This window comes from Dromiciops gliroides, chromosome 4 (assembly GCF_019393635.1).
Source record: "Dromiciops gliroides isolate mDroGli1 chromosome 4, mDroGli1.pri, whole genome shotgun sequence".
NCBI lineage: Eukaryota > Metazoa > Chordata > Mammalia > Microbiotheria > Microbiotheriidae > Dromiciops > Dromiciops gliroides.
In genome coordinates this window covers 241,140,513-241,164,739 of record NC_057864.1, presented here as the reverse complement: position 1 = coordinate 241,164,739, position 24,227 = coordinate 241,140,513, and the positions used below count along the sequence as shown (strand labels likewise).

General features: G+C 40.5%; 1 protein-coding gene across 1 annotated transcript in view; it reads right to left on the bottom strand.

Moving 5' to 3' along the window:
• Positions 1-24,227, bottom strand: part of LOC122754953 (antigen WC1.1-like) — a 117,181-nt gene that overhangs the window by 43,312 nt on the left and 49,642 nt on the right. Inside the window, 6 exon segments of the mRNA XM_044003379.1 lie at positions 5,852-6,166; positions 9,425-9,739; positions 10,447-10,761; positions 10,845-10,916; positions 16,850-17,164; positions 17,267-17,575. Coding sequence (XP_043859314.1) covers positions 5,852-6,166; positions 9,425-9,739; positions 10,447-10,761; positions 10,845-10,916; positions 16,850-17,164; positions 17,267-17,575 — 1,641 coding nt within the window.

Here is a 24,227-nt window from a genome sequence, read left to right as displayed (position 1 = left end):
GAGGCGTTTGAAACTGAATTCAGCTGAAGAATAAGGCCACATATTGTATTGGTGAGAGACCTGACATTACACTAAAAATCCCCAAGGGGTGAAGGTGGGAAAGGGGACAATATTGTTAAGGGTTAAAATTCTAGCTAAACTGTCTAAAATATCTAATGAGTGGTCGCCAATAAATTATAAGCTTTAGCAAGAGTTAGACTTCTAAGCATTTATTAAGGAGAATAAGAATTTGGTAAAGAGAGAGAAAAAGGCCTAGATTTCTATCTATTAAAGGGAGAGCACATTTCTAGCTCCCTTCTCCACCAGAGTCCAGAGGAAAAGAGACCCAGAGTCAGCGCCAGTCTCTTCCTTCCTCCTCCCACTAGTCCGCGTCACTTCCTCCCCGCCAAAGAAAAGACTCCTGGTCTTGCCCTCAAAGACCTTCGCTTCATGGGCAGAACTCTTCTACAGTAAGTATCCAGCAGGTGGCGTTATTCCAATCGTTACAATATAGGATAATGATTTCAGTTCCTGAGTGTTATTTTTCCCTTCACTCATTTTAGCTTCAGAATTGTCTTCTCTTAATTTCTATGACTTCACTGTTTATCTCTGGGCCCAGTTGCAAGGAGGAAATCCCTTAGACCAGAACTTTCAACACTGTCATAAGTCAATTCATGTTTCTTTGGTGATAATGTGTTCTGACACAAGAGAGGCTGACCTTAAACAGGAGTATTCCTAGTCTTTGGTGACAAGGATAAAAAAATGTCACTCTTTGAAGTGCTCTGGGTGAGACCAAGGGACATCTCAAAAGTGAAAGAAATGCTTATGTCACCTTACCAGAAGCCTCAGTATTTGATTGGTGAAGAACCTGATTGATAAGACCTTAGTAAAAATGCCATAGATGATGTTGTCTCAACAAAAGGGTGCTGTTCTTCATGCATAGTAGGGAAAAAGTGTGGAAAATGGAAAGATTGTTATTAGCCATGACTGGCTAGGGAGAGAGGTGGCTCTGCTCATAAAGATCAGTACAATTCATGTGGATGAAAAAGTCCTAAGGGCTTTTCCTAAGGGGGTTTCACCCATAACTTCATATCATTATCTTTTAGGGACATTCAAGCCTTTTTGCTCCACTTCTGTTCTTTTTTTTTTTTTTTTGAGGGGGGGTTGGTGGCAATGAGGGTTAAGTGAGTTGCCCAGGGTCACACAGCTAGTGTCAAGTATCTGAGGCTGGATTTGAACTCAGGTCCTCCCAAATCCAGGGTTGGTGCTTTATCCACTGTGCCAACTAGCTGCCCCCTTCCACTTCTGTTCTTACCAAGAAAGCTCTGGATTTGGAGGGAATTGTTTAATGCTGTTAATCAATACTATTTAGTTTTCTATTCTCTTAGAGAAATGAAACCACTGAATTTTCAGACCTGAAATTATGAGGGTCCTGTCCTGAACTTGTAGGCACTATAATCAGTGGGACCCAGACTGACAAAAGAACATTAGAAGAAAAGGACACAGAGTTCTGAGCATTTTCCCTCCAGAGATAAAGCTCAGAGTTCAGAGTTGGGCTGTTGGACCTACCTGCCCATATAGACAATGGGAGATAGAAACTAAATGTTGGGTTGGGGGGAGCCACAACAGGCAGGTATAGGTAGAGATTTCTGAAGATGCCAATGCCATAGATTCTGATACTGACTGACCAAAGAAATAGAGTGTCCAAGGGAGGAGGATGGACACCAGATACACATACCTGGGATACTCAGAAGGTCCTCCTTGCCCCCTGTCAGGTGGTAATCAATCTCTTGGTACACGGCTTCATATAGAGAATCTCCGTATCTGGACAAAGCTGGGACAAATGGTTGTGAATCAGAAAATATGGGCCTCAGACCTTTACCTGACACATCTTTGTTTCAGAAGCCCTAGTCAATCAATATATATATATATATATATATATATATATATATATATATATATTTTTTTTTTTTTTTTTTTTTTTTTTTTTGCCAGGCAATGAGGGTTAAGTGACTTGCCCAGAGTCACATAGCTATTAAGTGTCAAGTGTCTGAGGCCGGATTTGAACTCAGGTACTCCTGAATCCAGGGCAGGTGCTTTATCCACTACACCACCTAGCTGCCCCTCAATCTACTTTCTATTCAGGTTCAGGCCACTTAATAGTTCTACTATGGACACCTGTTCTGCTCAGCTCCATAAGGTATGACTTAGAATTTCATACCTAGCACAAGCAATAGGGTAACAGCTTAGCCTTTCCTGGATCAATGACAATTGGAGCCATCTGGGGCTTAAATACCAGAGAAGTATATGTGGATCATTTCCAGTTCTGAAGTACTTTATTTGGCCTTGTCCAAAATCCCTATCCTTGTCATTGCTTCCCTTCACTCACATACACCCTTTCCCATGAGATTCAGTTCCCCATGGGTTGCCCACCTTGTTGCTGGACTCTCCCTCTGTGCATCTGTATCCCTAGGAGGATGAGGACCAGGAAGAGAAGGGCCCCTAAAGTGAGGCAGAGGATCCCAGGCAGGGAGAACAAGCCCAAGTTCAAAGAGACAGGAACTGTCTTAGTGATTGGTCCTTTGGAGAAGAAGAATCATAAGGCTCTGGGTTATGAAAGAAGTTGTCAAGCTTTCCCCATGACAGTTCATTGAGGTTAGTATAAAGAGAAGAGGTAAATCTGAGGCTCACCTTCAACCTGAAATTCCTCCAACTGGGGAATACCCACCTCCCAACTGTAGAGGGGACTGGGATAGACCTGGAACCCCAAGAAAGGATAGTGAAGGAACCATCCTTCCTTATGGGAACTGAGTTATAGATCTCCATACTGAAAATTGGCAGTGGGTGATATATCCTTGAAGAACATTCTGTGTACCTTCCAAAGCCCACCTCAACCCCCAGTCTACAAGTTTCTCAGCAGATTCTCAGGATTCTGTTATAATAGATCTTTTCATAGATGAAAGAATCCCACAGGCTCAACCTTGGGCCTGGGAAGATTTCTGCTGTCAGATAACCCAGAGTTGGTTGAAGAGGAGTGAGGAAGTGGCAGAACATTGTACCTTTTGTAGTCGATGACAATATGGTTTTCTCAACTGCAAGAAAATAAGAAAAAATAATCTGAAGAATGGAGAGAGATCACGTGCAGCATTGCTTCTGGATTCTGCTCTAGGCCCCCTATTATGTGAACATCCTCCCATAATGCTCCATCTAAACATCTTAAGAAGGGGATCTCCTAGATCTCCTTCATCCAGCTCAGGATTAAGAAAAGGAGACTTAGAGACCACATGGATTGGAGTCAGAGGACCTGGGCTAAAGTCAAATACCAAATCCAGATGCCAAAATAGGAAATTGTGGGAGGGCCACATTTTCTCTAAGAAAGTTCTACAGATCTGCCCCCCTATACCTGACCCCAATATTTAGCTCACAATCTCTCAGCAGATTCTTTGACCTGACAGAGTTAATTTTCTCACACATGAAAGATTTCCATAGGGAGTGGATGTCCCATATGACCTTCCTGCAGTCCCATAGACATCTTTATGTATCCAAAATAATACTCTTTGTCCCTACTCTTTCTCCTCCTCACAATCTTCCTACTTCCAAACTTCTTTATTACTCTTGAATACACACACTACCACCCTCCCAATCACTCAGACTCAGTCTTGGTGCTGGCCCTAAACATTCACTGTCTCTCTCCCCACAGATCCAATTAGTTGGAAAATCTTGTCATTGCCATCTCCACATGTTCTGTTCTTTCCACTAACACAACCATCACTCTAGTTCAGGTCCCCCATTTACAGGACTACAAATAAAGTCTTCTGATTGGTTCTCCACATGCAAATCTATCTTTAATTCAGCATCCAAAGTGATGATTCTAAAGAGTACTTTTGAACACATGATTTTTTTTTTTTTTAGTGAGGCAATAGGGGTTAAGTGACTTGCCCAGGGTCACACAGCTAGTAAGTGTTAAGTGTCTGAGGCCAGATCCGAACTCAGGTACTCCTGACTCCAGGGCCGGTGCTCTATCCACTGCGCCATCTAGCTGCCCCGAACACATGATTTTTTATTGTTGAATAATTTTTCAATCTTGTCAAACTCTTTGTGACAGCATTTGGGATTTTCTTGGCAGAGATACTGGAGTGGTTTATCACTTCCTTATCTAGCTCCTTTTGCAGATGAAGAACTGAGACAAATAGGGTTAAGTGACTTGCTTAGGGTCACACAACTAGCAAGTGTCTGAGGATAGATTTGAACTCAGGAAGATGAGTCTTTCTGACTCCAGGCCTGTGCCAACTAGCAGCCCACATCATACCCATGTTCAATACAATCTCCTCATTCCCTGTTACCTCCAGAATCCAATATAACTTCTCTGTTGGGCATCTAAACTCTTTACAACTTGGTCTTATTGAACCTTTCTACAACTCTTGTATACTACCCCTCTCCATACACTCAACTGCTTGGCCATACAGGACCATTTCCTGTGCCCCCACCATGATACTCCATCTCTGTACTTGAATATTGACTTTTTGTGCCTCCTTAAATGAAATGCTTACCCTTCTTACTTCCACCTCTTGACATGCTCAGCTTCCTTCAAGACTCCACTCCAATATTTCTTTCTTCTTTTTTTTTTTTGTGAGGCAATTGGGGTTAAGTGACTTGCCCAGGGTCACACAGCTAGTAAGTGTTAAGTGTCTGAGGCTGGATGTGAACTCAGGTACTCCTGGCTCCAGGGCCGGTGCTCTATCCACTGAGCCACCTAGCTGCCCCTCCAATATTTCCTTCTAAAGGAAGATTTCCTGAGACATTCCATATGCTTAAACTTTCTTTTCTAGGTTACCTTCATTATACTCTGCATGAATTTTTATGTATCCAGTTATTTATATGTTGTTTCCTCCATCATATTGTAAATCACTTGAAGCAGGGGGTGTTTTTGCCTTTCTTTGTATCACCAGGGCTTAGTACAGTGCCTCGTACATTGTAAGCACTTATTCATAAATTCTTGTTGATTAATTGGTTGCTTGCTCCTCTTATATGGGGTAGAGGTGAGGATGAGGGTGGCTGAACATTGTACTTTTTTGATAGACAGCAAAGGGTGCAGGTAAGTGGTGCAATGGATAGAGAAATGGCCATAGAAGTTCAGGAAGATCTGAGTTCAAAAGTAGGCTCAGACACTATCTGTGTGACCCTGGGCAAGTCACTTAACCCCTATTTGTCTCAGTTCCTCATTTGTAAAATGACACCAGAAGAGGAAATGACAAATCACTCCAGTATCTTTGCCACTTCATGAACATAGTCTATAGAGTCAAGCAGAGTGAGATATGATTGAATGAAAATTCAACTTGAATGTCATCCTATCCTTTTCATTGGAAGACAAAAACAACCATTGGAGGTATAAGCGGAGACTAACCTAGCATATTGGCTCTGAATTCTCCCTGAGTCCTCTGTCACTTGAATATCTGCCCAAGATACTCTATTGCAGCAGCTCAGGAAGGATCCCAAATCTACTACATGCCCTCCCCAGCAGAAGCTTGGGGAGAAAGCTGGATGACAGAAGAGATATTCTGGGTTTGGGAGTCACAGAACCTGCGTTCAAAAATTTCCCAGCAAGTTACATTTACTAGTCTGTATGAACTTGTGGCAGTCATATAATCCCACTGGACTTCTATTTCCTCCTCTGTACAGCAAAGATATTGGAATTCATTAATTTTACTTTCCATTCTAAATTATATGACTCCAGGATCAAGTTACAGCATCCCCTAGAACCATAAGAGAAACATGAGAAAGCTCCATTTAGATGCAAACTGTAGCCCCATGTCCTCCAGTTCAGTATCTACTCTCAGAGCTTCCAGCCCCATCTTATGTCCTTCACACTCACCTGAGCACTTTACTCCAGCATCCTCCTCATGCTTACAGTCATTCTGCCCCCAGGGCTTTGCAGGGCAGTCCCACAGGGAGGACTCTATCCCTGTGCAGTGTACATCATCCAGCCAGATGGTCCCATTTCCAGACCCAAAAGCAGCCCCTCCCAGGGCAACCAGAGCAGAGCCACAGCCCAGTTGCTGACAAACCACATTAGCATCTGCTAGGTCCCATAAGTCATCACATATTGTCCCCCAGGTGCCACTGTGCCAGATCTCCACTCGTCCAGAGCATCGTGTCTCTCCTCCCCTGAGTTGGAGTTTGTCCTTGTCTGTAAAGGAAGCAGGATCCCCATTATACTCCCAGCTTGGTAGTGAGGAATTTCTACAAGCCCAAAGTATAGAGAGGAAGAGGCTTAGATACCTGTGCAGGGACTGGAGGTTGGGCAGTCAATATTCTTCCTTCCTGAAGAGAGAAGACATTGGGGAAAGTCTGGGTTAATGATAATCCTAAAATAACATTGGGCCACTAGGTTCTGCTATTTGTACCATCTTCGTCTTTATCATATTCAGTGATTTATAGTATTCATAGCATGAGCTATCAACTTAATATACAAAAATGTGGCTGCCTTTAGGAAGTTCAGAGTGTAATTAAAGAGAAATAGAGGGGCAGCTAGGTGGTGCAGTGGATAGAGCACTGGCCCTGGAGTCAGGAGGACCTGAGTTCAAATCTGGCCTCAGACACAATACTTACTGGCTGTGTGACCCTGGGCAAGTCACTTAACCCCAATTGCCTCACCAAAAGAGAGAGAGAGAGAGAGAGAGAGAGAGAGACTCTATGAGGAAGCAAATTAAAGTACCCAAGGAAAGACTGAAGAATGATGAGGTGAAATGAGGCTGACTGCTACAATAAGGCAGGTGCAGACAAAGGAGGTGGTCATGGGAGAAAAGTTACAAGGAGAGTAATTAGCCATCAGGATGCATAGGAATATCCTTCCTTTTGTAACAGGAGGGAAAGAAGAAAAGTCAGCCGTATGGTTGAGAAATGTTGAAGACTGTGAGATGTGAGGGAAATGAATATTGGTCAGATCTCTTCAAACTTCTTAGTGAAGTAGGTGGCTCAACAGTCTGCTCTAAATGTGCAGTTGAGGGCTTGTGGAAAGCAAAGTTGAGTGAAAAAGTCAATAAGCATTATTAACTAGTTACTATGAACCAGGCACTGTACTGAGCCCTGATGACACAAAGGAAAGAAAAAAAAATCCTAGCTTTCAAGGAGCTCAGAGTCTACTGGGGGAGACAACATGACAACAGCTTTGAGCAAACAAGATATGTACAGGAAAAATTGGAGATAATCAATAGAGGGACAACACTGGTATTAAATGGGTAGGGGGGCAGTAACAAGAGGGTTTAGTGTTGTTAAGGGCTAAAATTCTAGCTAGTCTGTCTAAAATATCTAATGAGTGGTCGCCAATAAATTATAAGCTTTAGCAAGAGTTACGTTTTTAAGCATTTATTAAGGAGAATAAGAATTTGGTAAAGAGAGAGAAAGGCCTACATTCATCTATCTATTAAAAGGAGAGCACATTTCTAGCTCTACTCTCCACCAGAGTCCAAAGGAAAAGCCAGAGACAGAGTGCTAGTCTCTTCCTTCTTCCTCCCACTACCCAACGTCACTTCCTGATGCCAAAGAAAAGACTCCTGGTCTTGCCCTCAAAGACATTCGCTTCATGGGCGGAACTCTTCTACAGTAAATCTCCAGCAGGTGGCGTCATTCCAATCGTTACAGTTTAGAAGGTAGGACTTTAGCCTGGACCTGAATGAAGCAGTTCAGTAGTGCAGTAGTTAGAGTGCTAGCTCTGGACGAAGGAAGATTCATCTTCCAGAGTTCAAATCTGGCCTCAGACATTTACTAGTTGTATGACTCTGGGTAAATCCCTTCACTGTCTTTCCCTCAGTTTCCTCCTCTATAAAATGAGCTAGAGAAGGAAATGACAAACACAGTCCAGAGTCTTTGCCAAGAAAACCCCCAATGGAGTCACAAAGAATTGAACATGACTGGAATGACTGAACAATAACAATAGCAACAACAAACAACAACTGAAGCCAGGGAAGGCAAGAGATAGAGATAAGGAGGGAAAGAATTGAGACATAGGGAAAACCGGTAAAAATGCATAGTCAGAAGATAGAAGGTCTTGTACATTGAACAACACAGATTAATGTTACTGGTTTAAAGAGTATGCTAAGGGAAGTAAAGTGTTAGAAGACTATAAAGGTAGGACGGGGTCAGGATATGAAGGGCTTTCAATGAGATGATTTGCAATTTGCTCCTGGACATCATATGGAACCACTAAAGATGTTGTTTGGCAGTGGAGAGATGACTTAATCAGATGTGCTTTTGGAAGATGAGTGGAGGACGAACTGAAATGAAGAGAAACTTGAGACAGTGACCAACCAGAAGGCTCTTGCAATAGTCCAAAATAGGCCTGTGCCAGAAAAAAGAAGGCGGTATGGGTGAGAGATATTACAAGAGTAGTATTAATAGGACTTGGCAACTGATTTCATATGCTGGGGCAAATGAGAGAGAAGAGTTGAGGATGGCACTTAGATCTAGGTGACTGGGAGGATGGCTGTGCCCTCCATAGTTATAGAAAAATTAGATAGATGGGAAGGTTTGGGGAGAAATAGAATGGGTTCAGTTTTGGACATATTCAATTTAAGATGTCTACAGAATATGTAGTTCAAGATGTCCAGTAGGGAGTTACAGATAGAGGACTGGAGGTCAGGAGAGAGTATAGGGTTAGATGAATAGGGCCCAGTTAAGATTATGTAATATATCTGTGGTACACCCAGTCAGAATGGTGTTCATTCAGGTGTCTCTGAGTAAGAGCAAAGGCAGTGCATGGTAGTAATAAACTAGGACTGAGTCTTGGAAGGGTGAGTTTGGAGATAATATGAGGGGACAAGAAATTGAATAGAAAAGCACAGAATAGAGATGAACCAGTTCACAAAGGAATAAAGATGGGGAAGGAAAGAAAATTTAGCCAGTGCAAGAATGATGACCTTGGAAAGAGCTGAGGAGTGGAGGTCATGGTGAGGATGAAGAACAGAGTGAAGGGTGTTGCAAGGCAGAGGGAGAGGTGGAATGACCATCAGTTATGATCAGATAAAGAAATTTCAGAGTTCATATAGAAGTGGAACACTTACTTGTAGGTGATATCAAAATCAAGGATATAACCATCTTTGTATATCTCTAAGATAAATGAAGATCTTTGGAAATGAATAAGCTGAAGAACTGGGAGGTTTTGGTGTTTGAGGGTATATTTATGTTGAAATTTCCTGGTATGATGGCAGAAATTGTGGGAGAGAGACAGACTGACTCACAACTTATTCATATCAAGTTTTTAGTCAACTAAAATAAAAAAAAAATCTGAAGACTTTGTCATCTAATTCCTACCAACCAAGGTGTATTCCACTGTTTATGTGGATGAAAATAAATTTGGCTCTAGATCTTGTCCACAGATTGAACCCACTGGAAAGAAAAAAAAATCCCATTAAAGAGAATTAAAAAAAAAAGAGACAGAGGTAGTTACCTGCACATGTGACATGGGCTTCCTCTCCCTGGTGGCAAGAATTCTGATCCCAAGATTGAGAAGGACAATGCCAGAGCAAAGATTCTTGACCTTGGCAGTTGATTTTGTCTATCCACCGGACCTGCAAACTTTCTCGGGAGTTAGAAAATGTATCAATATGTCCACTGGCCCCACAACTCAGGTGATTGCAGATCACTGATATAGTATTGGAGTCCATGGAGTTGGAGCAAACACTTCCCCATGTTCCATTGTAGAAAATCTCCAGCCATCCTGTGCACTCTTGCACTTCACTCACCAGCCTGAGATCCAGGGATTCTGGAAATGGACAAGAAAGTATAGCAAAACAAGAGAGGACATATCTTCCCACATTCTCTGAGTATCTCTCACTGGGAATTGTATTAGCTCTTTTGGCTCTGTTGGGGAGTCTCTTCTAGATAGCATAGATCCCTGACCTTCCTTTTCCAGAATCATTTCCTCTATATTTTTTAGCACTTCTTTCTGTCTTGTCTCTCCCATTGATAAAAGCAGGAATGCTTTTACTGTGATTTCCCTACTCAATTTCACATATTCAAAATCAGTGTGTGTCTGTGATCCACCAATAGTAAAGTCAATCAGCTGATACTTCTTAAATACCTATTACATGAATAGTTCTCTACTAGGAAATTAGGATATGAGGAACATACACATATACACACATATATACATATACTCACATATGTATGTATATACAATATATATGAATCTATCATCTATCTATCTTTCTATCTATCTATCATCTACATATCTATAAATCTATCTTTATAAGGGAGGATACTTAACTATATAATTGTAGTAGATAAAGAAAATCATCCTTCAGATCACAGAGGTCTTGCCCTGAAACTAATCTCTAGGTAGGGCTCTGGCTGTGACAGGAAGTCCTCTTCCCTATCTGAATAAACTCCTTCTCCCTCAGGTCTCTAAGCCCCACCTCCTCACTGCTCCCACAACCCTCTGGATGTTAGGGGGTTTTGTGTGGCACAGACCTGAGCAGAGGACTCCTGCATCCTCTTTGTGCCTGCAGTCATGCTGACCCCAGTGGAGGGAAGGGCACTGCCACAGGTGGGACTCATTCCCAGAACAGCTTAACTCATCCAGCCAGATGGGTCCTGATCCTTGTCTAAAGTGAGCAGAGGCCATGGCCTGGAGGGCCACTCCACAGCCCAGCTGCCTGCACACCACGTGGGCATCATTCATGTCCCAAGAATCATCACAGATGGTCCCCCAGGTGCCATTGTAGTAGACTTCTACTCTGCCAGAGCAGGGACCTCCTCCATTCAACAGACGGAGCTGTCCGTGTTCTACAGGGAGAAATAAAGATTAATTTCCCATATTCCCAAGGAAAGAGAGGGGCTTCCTCAGATTGTCCAATTTCCTTTCTTACCTGGGAACAGGACAGGTGCCTTTTCCTGGTCAGACTGTGCATTGTTGAATGTGCGGGACTGGGTCTGGTTTCCTGCAAAAACACACAGCTCAGATGCAGGGATCTGGAGACTTTAAGCCAGGAGGGGATAAGTGAGGTAAATATGTACCCTGAGGAAAAGCACTGCATATGAGAAGGAGGAGAGAGTCAACAAATTGGAGAGAAGACAGTTGTGAGGGAGTGACAAAGGGATTTCCCATGCTAAGAAGAATTGTTTTAGCTCTAAATAATCAAACAGAATTGTTCTCACTGACAGTTCTGTTCTCCCACTACCACAGCTCTAACCATACCCTCTATATACAGAGTGCCCCAAGAGGTCTATGATTTTCTGTAAGGAAGAACTTCTGAGAGAAAGGTGGCAGCACTTGTATCTCATCATCCTTTCTCAGGTTTTGCTCAAACTTTGTTAAGACTTATGAAGCATATAGGGTAGCTTCCCCCTACTATATTTCTGCCACCTCCCTATGTCTAAACTCTAGAGCAGGAGTTTTGTTTTGTTTTGTTTTTTTTTTTACTTGAAGCACATAAAGTTGAAGAATATAAAATAAACCCACACAAATCATCAGCATTTCTATATATGACCAACAAAGTGCAGCATCAAGAGATAGAGGGGGAAATTCCATTTAAAATAATTGTAGACACATATAGCCTTCCTACCATTCATTGACATCTCAAGTGTATGCTTAATCTATCAATAATTTCCAGACCTATAGGCAAGGGTCAGCTGGGAATTTATTGGGCAGCCATAAAGAAAGCAGTAGACACTCTCCTAGGTAGAGGTTGCATGCCAGGGAATAAAGACCAGATGGAAGAGGTTTTCTGGTGCCCAGTGACAGGGAGAGCTAATGGAGGACCTTAGAAGGGGAAGGACATAGTTAGAACTTCTGCTAATGAGCTTAACATTTTCTAAAAGGATTTGGAATTGAATTGAAGATGGCAGGGTTGATGGTGGAATTATAAACCAGTAGAATATTTTTGCAAAATCCTTAGTATATATGAGAAATTTTTTAAAAATACCCCTCGACCCAATAATTCCATTGTTCAGAATATGACCTGGAAACATTATTGAAACAAACATGAAAGAACTATTGAGAAATTGTCATAGAAATATCATTTTTTCATTTAAAATTCTTTTTAAAAAAATTTTGGCAGGGCAATGAGGGTTAAGTGACTTGCCCAGGGTCGCACAGCTAGTGAGTGTCAAGTGTCTGAGGCCAGATTTGAACTCAGGTCCTCCTGAATCCAGAGCCAGTGTTTTATCCACTGCACCACCTAGCTGCCCCCAGAAATATAATTTTTATTGCAGAAAGTTGGAATCAACCTAACTATCCAGTGAGAGAAATGGTTAAATAAATTGTGTGTGTTAAAAAAAATAATTGTAGACAATATAAAATATTTGAGAATCTATCTGCAAAGGCAAACTCAGGAACTATATGAACACAATTACAAATTTTTTTTCACACAAATGAAGTCAGATATAAACAAATGGAAAAATATGAATTGCTCATGGGCTGACTGAGCTAATATAATAAAAATGAAAATTCTACTTAAATTAATTTACTTATTCAGTGCCATACCAATCAGACTATCAAAAACTATTTCATGGAGCTAGAAAAAAATAATAAAATTCTTCTGGGAAAACAAAAGTTCAAGAATATTAAGAGAATTGATGAAAATAATGCAAAGGAAGATGGCCTAGCTGTACCAGATCCAAAAGTATTATAAAGTAGCAACCTATGAAAGTATTTGGTACTGGGTAAGAAATAGAGTGGTGGATCAGTGGAATAGATTAGGCACAAGAAACACAGCAGTAAATGAATATAGCAATCTCCTCTTTGATAAAGCCAAAGACTCTATCTTCCATGATAAGAATTCACTACTTGACAAAAACTGCTGGGAAAACTGGAAAAATGGTATGGCCGAAACTAGGCATAGACCAACATCTTACACAGTACACTAAAGTAAAATCAAAATGGGTGCACGATCTAGACATAAAAGGTGATACCATAGGCAAATTAGAAAATTAAGGAATAGTTTACTTGTCAGATCTATGAAGAGGGGAAGCATTTATGGCTCAAGATGAGATAGAGAAAACTATCAAATGCAAAATGGATCATTTTGATTACATTAAGTTGAATACTTTTTGCACAAAAAACACCAATGCAATGAAGATTTGAAGGAAAGCAGAAATCTGCAAAACAATTTTTACAATTAGTGTTTCTGATAAAGTCCTCATTTCTAAAATATATAGAGAACTGACTCAAATATATAAGAATACAAGTCATTCTCCAATTGAGAAATGGTCAAAGGATATGAACAAGTAGTTTTCAGATGAAGAAATTAAAGCTATTTCTAGTCATTTGAAAAATTGTTCTCAATCACTACTGATTAGAAAAATGCAAATTGAAACTACTCTGTGGGGCAGCTAGGTGGTGCAGTGGATATAGCACCGGCCCTGAATTCAGGAGGACCTGAGTTCAAATCTGGCCTCAGACACTTGACACTAGCTGTGTGACCCTGGGCAAGTCACTTAACCCCAATTGCCCCCCACACACACACACACAAAACTACTCTGAGGTACCACTTCATATCTGTCTAATTGATTAATATAACAAAAAGGGAAAATTATAAATGTTGGAGAAATTGTGGGAAAATTGGAACACTAATGCTTTGTTGATAGTTGTGAACTGATCCAACCATTCTGGAGAGCAATTTGAAGATCAGATTTTTCTGCTCAGTTCTGGTCTTTTCATCAGGAAAGCCTGAAAGTCCCCCATTTCATTGAATATCTATCTTTTCCCCTGAAACACGGTGATCACTTTTCCTGGGTAGTTGATCTTGGTTGCAGTCCAAGCTCCTTTGCCTTCTGTAATATTATATTCCAAGTCTTCTGATCTTTTAATGTTGACGCTGCCAGATATTGTGTAATCCTGACTGTGGCTCCATGACATTTAAATTGTTTCTTTCTGGCTGCTTGCAGTATTTTCTTCTTCACCTGATAATTCTGGAATTTGGCTTGGAGTTTTCCTTTTGGGATCTCTTTCAAGAAGTGATCAGTGGATTCTTTCAGTGACTATTTCTTGCTCAGGTTCTATAATATCAGTTCTCTTTGATAGCTTTCTGAAATATGGTGTCTAGACTCTTTTTTTTTTTATCATGGCTTTCAGGTAGTCCAATAATTCTTAAATGACCCCTCCTAGATCTATTTTCCAGGTCAGTTGTCTTTCCAATGAAGTATTTCACATTCTCTTCTATTTTTTTTTTCATTATTTTGATTTTGTTTGACTGATTCATGGTGTTTCATGGAGTGATAAGCTTCCATCTGCCCAATTCTGATTTTTAAGGCATTATTTTCTTTGGTAATCTTTGTACCTCATTTTCCATTTGGCCATTCCCTCCCCCCCCCCAATATGGCCAATTGTACTTTTTCCCATAAAAGTATTTTATTATTTTCCAGTTACATGTAGAGATAGTTTTCAACATTTGTTTTTATAAAATTTCTAGTTTCAATTTTTTCTCCCTCCCTTACCTCCCTCCCCCCTTCCCAAGACAGCAAGCAATCTGATATAGGTTATATATGTACAATCACATTAAACATATTTCTGCATTAGTCATGCTGTTAAAGAAGAATCAGAGCAAAACAGAAAAACCCAAAAAAGAAAAACAACAATAACAAAAAAACATAGAGATAGTATGGTTTAATCTGCATCTAGATTCCACAATTCCTTTTTTTTCTGGATTTGGAGAGCATTTTTCACCATGAGTCCTTTGGAACTATCTTGGACTATTGTATTGCTGAGAAGAGTCAAGTCTATCACAGTTGATCAACACACAATGTTGTTGATACTGTGTACAATGTTTTCCTGGTTCCGCTCATCTCACTCATCATCAGTACATGTAAGTCCTTCTGGGTTTTTCTGAACTCCTCCTGCTCATTGTTTCTTACAGTACAATAGAATTCCATTACATTCATATACCATAACTTGCTCAGCCATTCCCCAATTGATGGGTATCCCCTCAATTTCCAATTTGTTGCCACCACAAAAAGATCAGCTATAAATATTTTTATACATGTGGATCCTTTTCCATTTTTTATGATCTCTTTGGGAAAAAAACCTAATAGTGGTATTGATGGGTCAAAGGGTATGCACAGCTTTATAGTCCTTTGGGCACCAATTGTATTTTTTAAAGAATTGTTTTCTTCAGTCAGTTTTTTGCTTCCTTTTCTAACCTATTGACTTTTTTCATAATTTTCTTGTGTAATTCTCATTTCTCCCACTTCTTTCCCCATTTTTCTTCTACCTCCCTTATTTTACTTTTTAAATCCTTTTTGAGCTTTCCCAAAAAAGCTTTTGGGTCTTGAGACCAATTCATCCTCCACCTTGAGGCTTCACATGTAGGCCTATTGACTGTATTGTCCTTATGTGAGTTTGTGTTTTGGTCTTCCCTGTCACCATAGATGTTCTCTATAGTAAAGGTCCTTTTCTGTTTCTTACTCATATTTTAGCCTATTTTTGACTTTTAATGTTGAGGTCTGCTCCTGGGGCACAGGAGCTACTATTGCAAGCTTCTTGTTATGGGGGATAGGGACCTGGTCACTGGCTTTCTACTCTGAGGCCTCTATGGCTTGGGGATCCTCACCGCTCTGGGCTTGCTCCCTGATCTGGGATGGCTTGGCCTAGTTGTGTTTGTCCTGTGGGTGGTTCTATAGCTGGCATTTGCCCTCTCAGCCTGGGCTAAGGGGTCTCACATCTGGCCTGCTGTGCTACCAGCCCGCTGAGTCCAGGACCAAAGGACCTCAGCTACTGTTTTGTGCTGTATGCAAGAACTTCCTGCTTACTTGATCAGACACCTTCCATGCTGTGCACAGTGACTGGCTCACCTGCATTATTCCACTGGATACAGTCTTTCCTCACAAAGTCCTGACTCTTTAACCTTTGCTTAATATTATACTCTGCACCCTGACCCATTTGTATATGATACACATACAATGCTGATGAGAAGGTTTTACCCTACTTTACCTCCTGCTACTTCTAACAAATATACAAAGAAGATTGAATTGTGTAGTCTTTGACTCTAGGGTCTATTTGCATAAGAATCTCTTTGTTGGTGGAAATTGATTTCATAAGATGAAGTTAGTAAGACCTGGAGAGAAGGGAGATTCCATTCTTCTGGCTCAGTATCTCTTTTCTCCAGCTTTCACCAATTCTGACCCTCAGAAAATCAACTTCCACCAATAAGGAGATCTTTGAAGCAAGGGCTGCAATTTTCAAGGCAAAAAGCATTGCAATTTTATTCTAATATGGCTGTAATATGGTCCACCCAATATTGAATAGTATACTGGTATCCATGATCTTTTCTTATCTATTTGGTCCTTGCAGAGTGATCTTAGCACCTTGTTCTGGGGAAACACCCTACATGTGAACTTAGAAAATTCATAGTACTTCCTGTCTGTTTGTTCATTCTTAGTCCTTCCAGCCTTTGTCCAAAGCAATATATCTCTGTTCCCTATTAGTACTGAACATTAGTATACTTCTACACTTTCCCCTAAAATAGTTGATGGATCACAATACACCTTATCTACCTGGAAATTCTGAAGAAAAAGTCAGGAGTGAATGATTTATATATATTTATATATATATGTATACACACATATATGTGTATACACATATATATGTATACACACACACATTTATATATACATGTTCATATATGTATGTGTATATATGTATGTATATGTGTATATATATATTAAACATGTAGAAATGATATGCATAATTCCCAAAAATATGGTTGGGGATCTTCATACTTGCTATAAGAGAAAAGATGTCATGGCTCTCCTCTGGATACTATCGATGCATGTAGACACTTCTATCCTTTTCCTAACTGTAGGTATTCTGGTTGTCACTGACCCATCACCTAGAGAGAAAGCTTTGAGTAGAAATCAGAGATTTTCCTTCACTAACCTGAGCAGACCACAGAGGCAACTTTTCCTTCAGAACAGGGAGAAGTCCCCAGGACAGTCACAGAACAATTCCATAAATGAGGTTCAGTCCCTGTGCAATAAAATGTATCCCCGATGACCTGGACATTTCCATTGCCAAAATGTACATTTTTTGGAGGCTTCATGGCAACACCACATTTGAGCTGATGGCAGAGAACATTTGCATCAGCCAGGTCCCAGTGGGAGTCACAGAGAGTTCTCCAGGTCCCCAAAACTTGGATCTCCATTCTTCCTTCACATTGGGATCTTCCATTCATCAGACGAAAGTCTGTGTACCCTGGGGAGAAGAAGACAGGACTTTAGAAAAGGGATTGAGACTTTCTAATCTCTGTACCAAGTGCAATGTGGGAGCAGGATAAAAGCATTGTGTAAGCTTTACTTGAACAAATGACTCCAACATCCATGCTGTGACTGCATTTTCCCTGTGTCAGGGGTACTGTGGGGCACAATGAGAGAAGTGGTTCACTTCCATTACATCGGAATTCTTGATCCCAGATGTGTCCATTTCCTCTTCCAAAGTGAGCTCTTTTCATGATGGAGACTGCAGTCCCACATTTTAACTCAGCACATATGACTTTGGCAGTAGAAAGACTAAAATTCCAATCACAGACTGTGCTCCATTCTCTTCCAGGATTGACTTCTACCCTCCCAGTACAGGGTCCATCCCCTGCAACCAGCTTGACAAATCCTGGAAAGACAAGGAAATGCTCCGGTGAGTGGCCCTGAGCTCCAAGATTTCTCAGATGAGGTAAGAGACACAAATAATTGTGTGAGACTTTGTAAATTCCCAATAGTGAAGAAGCATAGGTACCTTTCTTAAGTAAACACCTGACAATTAATTGCTTTAAAGTGTATTGACTATGATTGAACCTGAAATAAAACTGAAAATACTTCATTTCTGGTACCCTTTTGGAGTGCATTTCTGATGTATGTAGGAGGAGAAGGATATGGAAGCAGCATAGTGGATGAATCCCTCTCACCCAAAGAGCAGAATTAGACTCAGATCCTATCTCACCATTATTGAAGAAACCATCTCTTCTTCCACAAGAACCTGGTTGCTCAAAGTAGATTTTCTTTTCTTTTTTATTTTCTAGGGCTTTGTTTGACCTTTTTTCAGATAAGAGATGCTTAGAGGAGGTAATATCTCAGTTGCCTTGCGGTCTTTATAAAGTATTTATGCTGAGATGTCCAAGGTTGTTTCTATAATTCTACACTCCCTGTTTTAAGTAGTTTCTATATTTTTCCATGGCAAATTCCCTGCTACTCCTGGAATATTTGAAAAGGAGGACTCAGGTGCTAAGAAATAAGGACATTAACTACACACTCCCTTAACACTGTCCTAGGCCATGAGGACCCACCATCAAAATAAGAAATCAGGGAGAAAGAAAAGCACTTGTTTATTTGAAATGTGAATATGAGTACAATGAGGTTTAATGCACACATAGAGATTTGTGAATTGTAGGGCCAGGCCAGTATTAACCTATCATACATGTAGGTTTGTACGCATATATGTATGCATGCATACAAGTGTGCATGTATATACATGTTTGTGTATGTGTATAGATACACAGGTATACATATTCATAAATACATGTTATATATAGTCAGAGAAAGAGAGAAAACATATATGCACTCTTAAAAAGGAAGTAATTTTTTTTGCCAATGAAGTTTTTTATGATTTTGTGAAAATGTATACCTTGATTTGCTTGATCTCCCCCCCCCCCAATTATCCATGTAGCCTTAACAACTCTCTTAATAGGCTAACACACTAGCAGTCCTTTGTTTGACCAAGAGTAAACCTAGCTGGATGTTCAGGGAATCAGTTACCCTGAAACTAAACACTTATCTGACTACAAGATATACAATTATGGATATGAACATTATCTTCAACCATTCCCTAACTTTGGAATAATTCTGTTTCTTTTTAAAGAGATATCCTTAGCAAGACATCTCCAAATCAAGCCTTGAACTGAACTGCCTCCTTATCAAAGGGCACATCCTCAGCCCCGGGAATTCCTTACACACTCACCTTTCCTTTGGAAATTGGCCTTTCTATCTAAATTCCTTGCCTGCCTTTGTTTAAATTGTTTATAAACCTTTGCAATTTATTTCATGGAGTCTTATTCAGCATTATGCTAGATAACACCCGTGATCATGTTAGATTTTCTTTCCTGCTTAATAACATCTTTCTTTTAATTTTTTTGGGGGTATTATCTTTCTCTGGTTCCCTTCCCTTTTAGGAATAAGGGGATTTAAATCTAGAACTGGCCTTTGCATTCTCTGATATTCCCCTTTGGAGAAAGAGAGATCTACATTCCATTAAGAGAGTGTTTGTCTCAGTTTACAATTTGATAGAAGTATTCTGTGCAAATCATTCTCTTCAATCTGTGAATCTGAAACAAGTCCACTTAACTGTAATATCTGTTAAATTTGCTACAGAGATTTTTGTGGCTATGGTGATGAACATAAGCTTTGTGAACATGGCAATGGACTATGGTAAGGACAGAATAGATGCTGTTGATTGCCAGAAATCCATTTTTAGAGGGGATCAGAAAAGCTATTTTTAAATAATCATAAAATAATGGTATTAGAACAGGAGCCCCAAGATAAATCTCTCTGGGCTATTATATGAGAATGTAGCTGATGTAAGTTAGTTGCATTTGGCTGCTTCACCCAAAGGAAAAGTAAAAGCATTGAGATAGAAATAACTAGAAGAAATGATTAATATCAATGAATTGGGAGACTTCTGGGGCAGAGCCAAGATGGCGGAGGAAAGGCAATGAGCTCCCAAACTCATGACACCATCACTCCAAAAAACATCCAAATAACGCCATAGGAAAATGCCTGGAGCAGCAAAACTCACAGAAGAATGTGCTGAAATCATCTTCTAACCAAGAATGGCTTGGAAGGTCAGAAGGAGGGAGCTGCTGTGCTGATACAGGAGTCGAGCCCAACCCCACAGTCACCCTGACACAGATCCAGTCTCAGGAAGTCCTCACCAGAGAAGGAGACCCCCAGAGCCTCTGAATCAGCTGAAGCACCAGTGTCATCTGAAACTAAGATCACAGTCAGGTGAGTGGGCTGAGCCCTGGGCAAGGGAGAGACTACAGGGGTCTATGATGGAGCTAAGGCAGAATTTGGATTTTACACCCCTGCTGAGAACCAGGAGGCAGGCTTGAGTAGCAGGGGCCCAGGTGGGGAAGGGGCACAGGCTCGTCAGTGCTAACAACCACAACACACAAAACTGGTTGATTAGCAAGTTGGTTTGAGGTCATCTAGGACCAGGAAACAGGCCGGGCGAGTGAAGAACCTGATTCTCCTTAAATCATACCACCTGGGACTTCTTAAGCTTGGGATACTGCAGCCTGGAAACTGTGCCCCACTTTAAGGAGCTAAAAGTCTAGTAAAAGAAAGGAAAGATGAGCAGACAGAGAAAAGCAAGGACCATAGAAAGTTTCTTCAGTAACAAGGAAGACTAAGGGGCACCCGCAGAGGAACATCAGGGCCCCTATATCTAAAGTTTCCAAGAAAAATACGAATTGGTCTCAGGCCATAGAGGTGCTCAAAAAGGACTTGGAAGATAAAGTTAGTGAAAATAACCACATGCTTCCCAGCAGATCATCTTACACTATTGCTGTTATTAGGTAGAGGAAAAAATGGAAAGAGAGATGAAGGTGATGCAGGAAAGACATGAGAAAAAAGTCAACAGCTTGAGAAGTCAAATGGAAAAGGAGGTAAAAAAGCTCTCTGATGAAAATAATTGCCTAAGAATTAGGATTGAACAAATGGAAGCCAGTGACTTTCTGAGAAACCAAGACACAATAAAGCAAATTCAAATGAATAAAAAAAAATAGAGGGCAATGTGAAATATCTTCTGGGGAAAAAAAACTGCTGACCTGGAAAATAGGTCCAGGAGAGATAATTTGAAAATTATTGGTCTACCTGAAAACCATGATCAAGGAAAGAGTTTAGATACCATCTTCCAAGATATTTTCAGGGAAAATTGCCCTGAAATTCTGGAAGAAGAAGCCAAAATAGAAATTGAAAGAATCCACCAATCACCTCCAGAAAGAGATCCCTAAAAGAAAACTCCTAGGAATATTATAGCCAAATTCCAGAGCTCTCAGGTCAAGGAGAAAATATTGCAAGCTGCCAAAAAGAAAGAATTCTAATACTGTGGAGCCCCAGTCAGGATATCACAAGATCTATCAGCTTCTACATTAAAGGACCAGAGGGCATGGAATATGATGTTCCAGAGGGCAAAGGAAATGGGATTACAACCAAGAATCACCTACCCAGCAAAACTCAGCATTATCTTTCAGTGGAAAAAATGGGACTTTAATGAAAAAGAAGACTTTCAGATAGTTGTGATGAAAAGACCTGAACTGAATGGCAAATTTGACTTTCAAATACAAGACCCTAGAGAACCATAAAAAATTGGAGCTTGGGGACATACCTGGGGTGGTACAGTGGGCGAATGTCTTGTGTCTGAGGCCCAGTTTTGGCTGGGATACCCCTGGGTCCAGGAGTGATGATTTGTCCACTGTGTCACTTAGCTAGATGATAACATCTTTAGGGTTAAATTGAGGGGTGAAGGGAATTCACTGGGGGAGGGGGAAGGGCAGAAGTGAAATCCTACATGAAAGTAACAGGAAAAGGCTTATGGAGTAGGGGAAGATATAGGAGAGGAGCAGGGCAGTAAATGAATTATACACCCATCAGAAAAGGCTCAAAGATCTTAAACTCATTGGAGCTGCCTCAAGGAGGGACTAATAGACACACCCAATTGGGTGGAGTAATCTATTCAATCTGGGCAGTAAATAAACCTAACACTCATCAGAATTGGTTCAAACACCTCAATCCCATTAGAATTGGCTCAGAGAGGGAATAATGTACACACTCAATTGGGGGGAGTAATCTCTCTAACCCTGCAGGGAAATAGGAGGGGAAGGGGATAAAGAGAGAGGAGCAAAAGAAGGAAGGGCACAATGGGGGAGGGGACAGAGAGAAGCAAATCCCTTTTGAAGAGTGATAGGATGAAAGAAGATGGACAATAGAATAAATATCATGGGGAAGGGAATAGAATGGAAGGGAAACAGGTAACAATAGTAATCATGAAAAGAGAAAAGGGGGAAAAATTGTACAAAAAAATATTTATATCCACTCTTTTGTGGTGGCTAAGAATTGGGAATCAAGGGAATGTCCATCAATTGAGGAATGATGGAAAAATCTGTGTTATATGATTGTAGTGGAATGGACTTGTGCTACAGGAAATGACAAACAGGATGATCCCAGAAAAACCTGGAAAGACTAATGAACATCGATGTATAGTGAAGTGAGCAGAGCTGGGAGGACATTGTGCATAGTGACAGCAGTATTGTTTAATAAGCAACTAATTAACTACACACAGCAGTGCAATGATCCAAGACAATCCCAAGGAACTAATGAGGAAGCTCTGCACTGCACTATAGGGGTACTATGCACCCCTATAGAAAGAACTGATTTTGATCTTGTGGAGGGGGGAGGAAAGGGAGGGAGGGAGAAAAAATTTGGAACTCTAAATCATATGAAAACGAAAGTTGAAAACTATCCTTACATGTAAATGGAAAATAAAATAAATGTTTGTTGCCCCCCCGCCCCCCCAAAAAAATCAATGAATTGAAGCACCAACCCCAAAGGATATCTTCGAACTTCTGCAGTTAGCTTTTTCTCTGCTACTTAGAATTGGTATATTTTGTTTGCTGGTGTAGGGACCAATTTTTAATTGGGGAGTGTTAGGTAGGCGGTGTAACGATTGGAATGATGCCACCTGCTGGAGACTTAACTGTAGAAGAGTTCCTCCCATGAAGCGAAGGTCTTTGAGGGCAAGACCAGGAGTCTTTTCTTTGGTGTCAGGAAGTGACGTGGGCTAGTGGGAGGAGGAAGGAAGAGACTGGCGCTCAGTCTTGGGCTCTTTCCTTTGGACTCTGGTGGAGAGTGGAGCTAGAAATGTGCTCTCCCTTTAATAGATAGATGAATGTAGGCCTTTCTCTCTCTCTTTACCAAATTCTTATTCTCCTTAATAAATGCTTAAAAGTCTAACTCTTGCTAAAGCTTATAATTTATTGGCGACCACTTATTAAATATTTTAGACAGTTTAGCTAGAATTTTAGCCCTTAACAGATGGCTGACCACAAAGAGGAAAGCTAAACCTCAGTCTTCTGATCTTCTGGTTGGGTAAGAAATTTCCCCTACCCTCTCCCTTTAACTGCTAAGTACTGGCATATTGGCTGTGTTTTCCCTTTAAATTTTTTCAAATGGACCTTTTAAACTCCCTAATTACACTATTTTTTATTTTAGTCTGTTTAACCAGACGAATGGGAGATAAGATCATGTTAATGCTTTGTTTTTGTGGATTTTCTATTTTTCTTTTTATTTTTGTTAGAAGAGCCAGCAAGTACTCACACAAGGAAATATCTCCCCCTCTCCCAACCAGGCTTTTTCAGAGAAACCTGAAGAGATTCCTGCAGCTTTTCCCAGTTCTAACACTAATTGTTGCTCTAATTTTGCATGCCTGGAGGCAACGACCCAACCTCTAGAAGCTTTTAATCCCCTAGTGCCTGGAGGCCAAGTGGGGGAAGAGGAATCCAGGCCTGAGTTCAAAATCAAGTCTGATTCAAATTGTGCTGGTCCCTCCCCTCTCCAGACCCCACCCTCTACTCCTCCCATGGCCAAGCCCATTGATTCCCCTGCCTGGGAAGTCCAGAGATCTGATGCGCATGCTCAGCTTTCTCTAACTACATTTGCAGCTTCAGGCTCAGCCCTTCCCCAGCCTGGCTGTGCTTCTGAGACAACCTTAGAAAACCCTTTAAGTTCCACATATGCCCGTTTTGTTCATAATTTTGCTAACCTGCTTTTGTCTTTAATTAGTAATATTATAAAGCATTTGTATGGTGAAAAGACTGACAGACAATATAGAGGGATTAAAGAAGAAAAACTTAAGCTGAATAAGAATGACAATCATCAACATAGTTCAAGACTCTGCTTCTTTTGCCATGGAAGGGTATATATTTTACAGAAATATAGAAGTAAGCAGCAAGTTATTGATATGAGTATTGGGGATTTTAGATATCGGAATCAAAAGTGTTCTGAATTCACTCAGAGTAATAGTATCAGTTCAGAGGTTACATAGGATTTCTATGCTATTACATCTACATTTTGAAATTAATGGTATGGGTTTATTTTCATAGAAATTTTCATGCTTTTGAGATTGTGTTTTATACTTAGTTTCTAAAACAAGGAGAATATTTGTAAAAAGCTTTTTATAGTCATGTGATCAAGTTTATATTTTATAATACTCT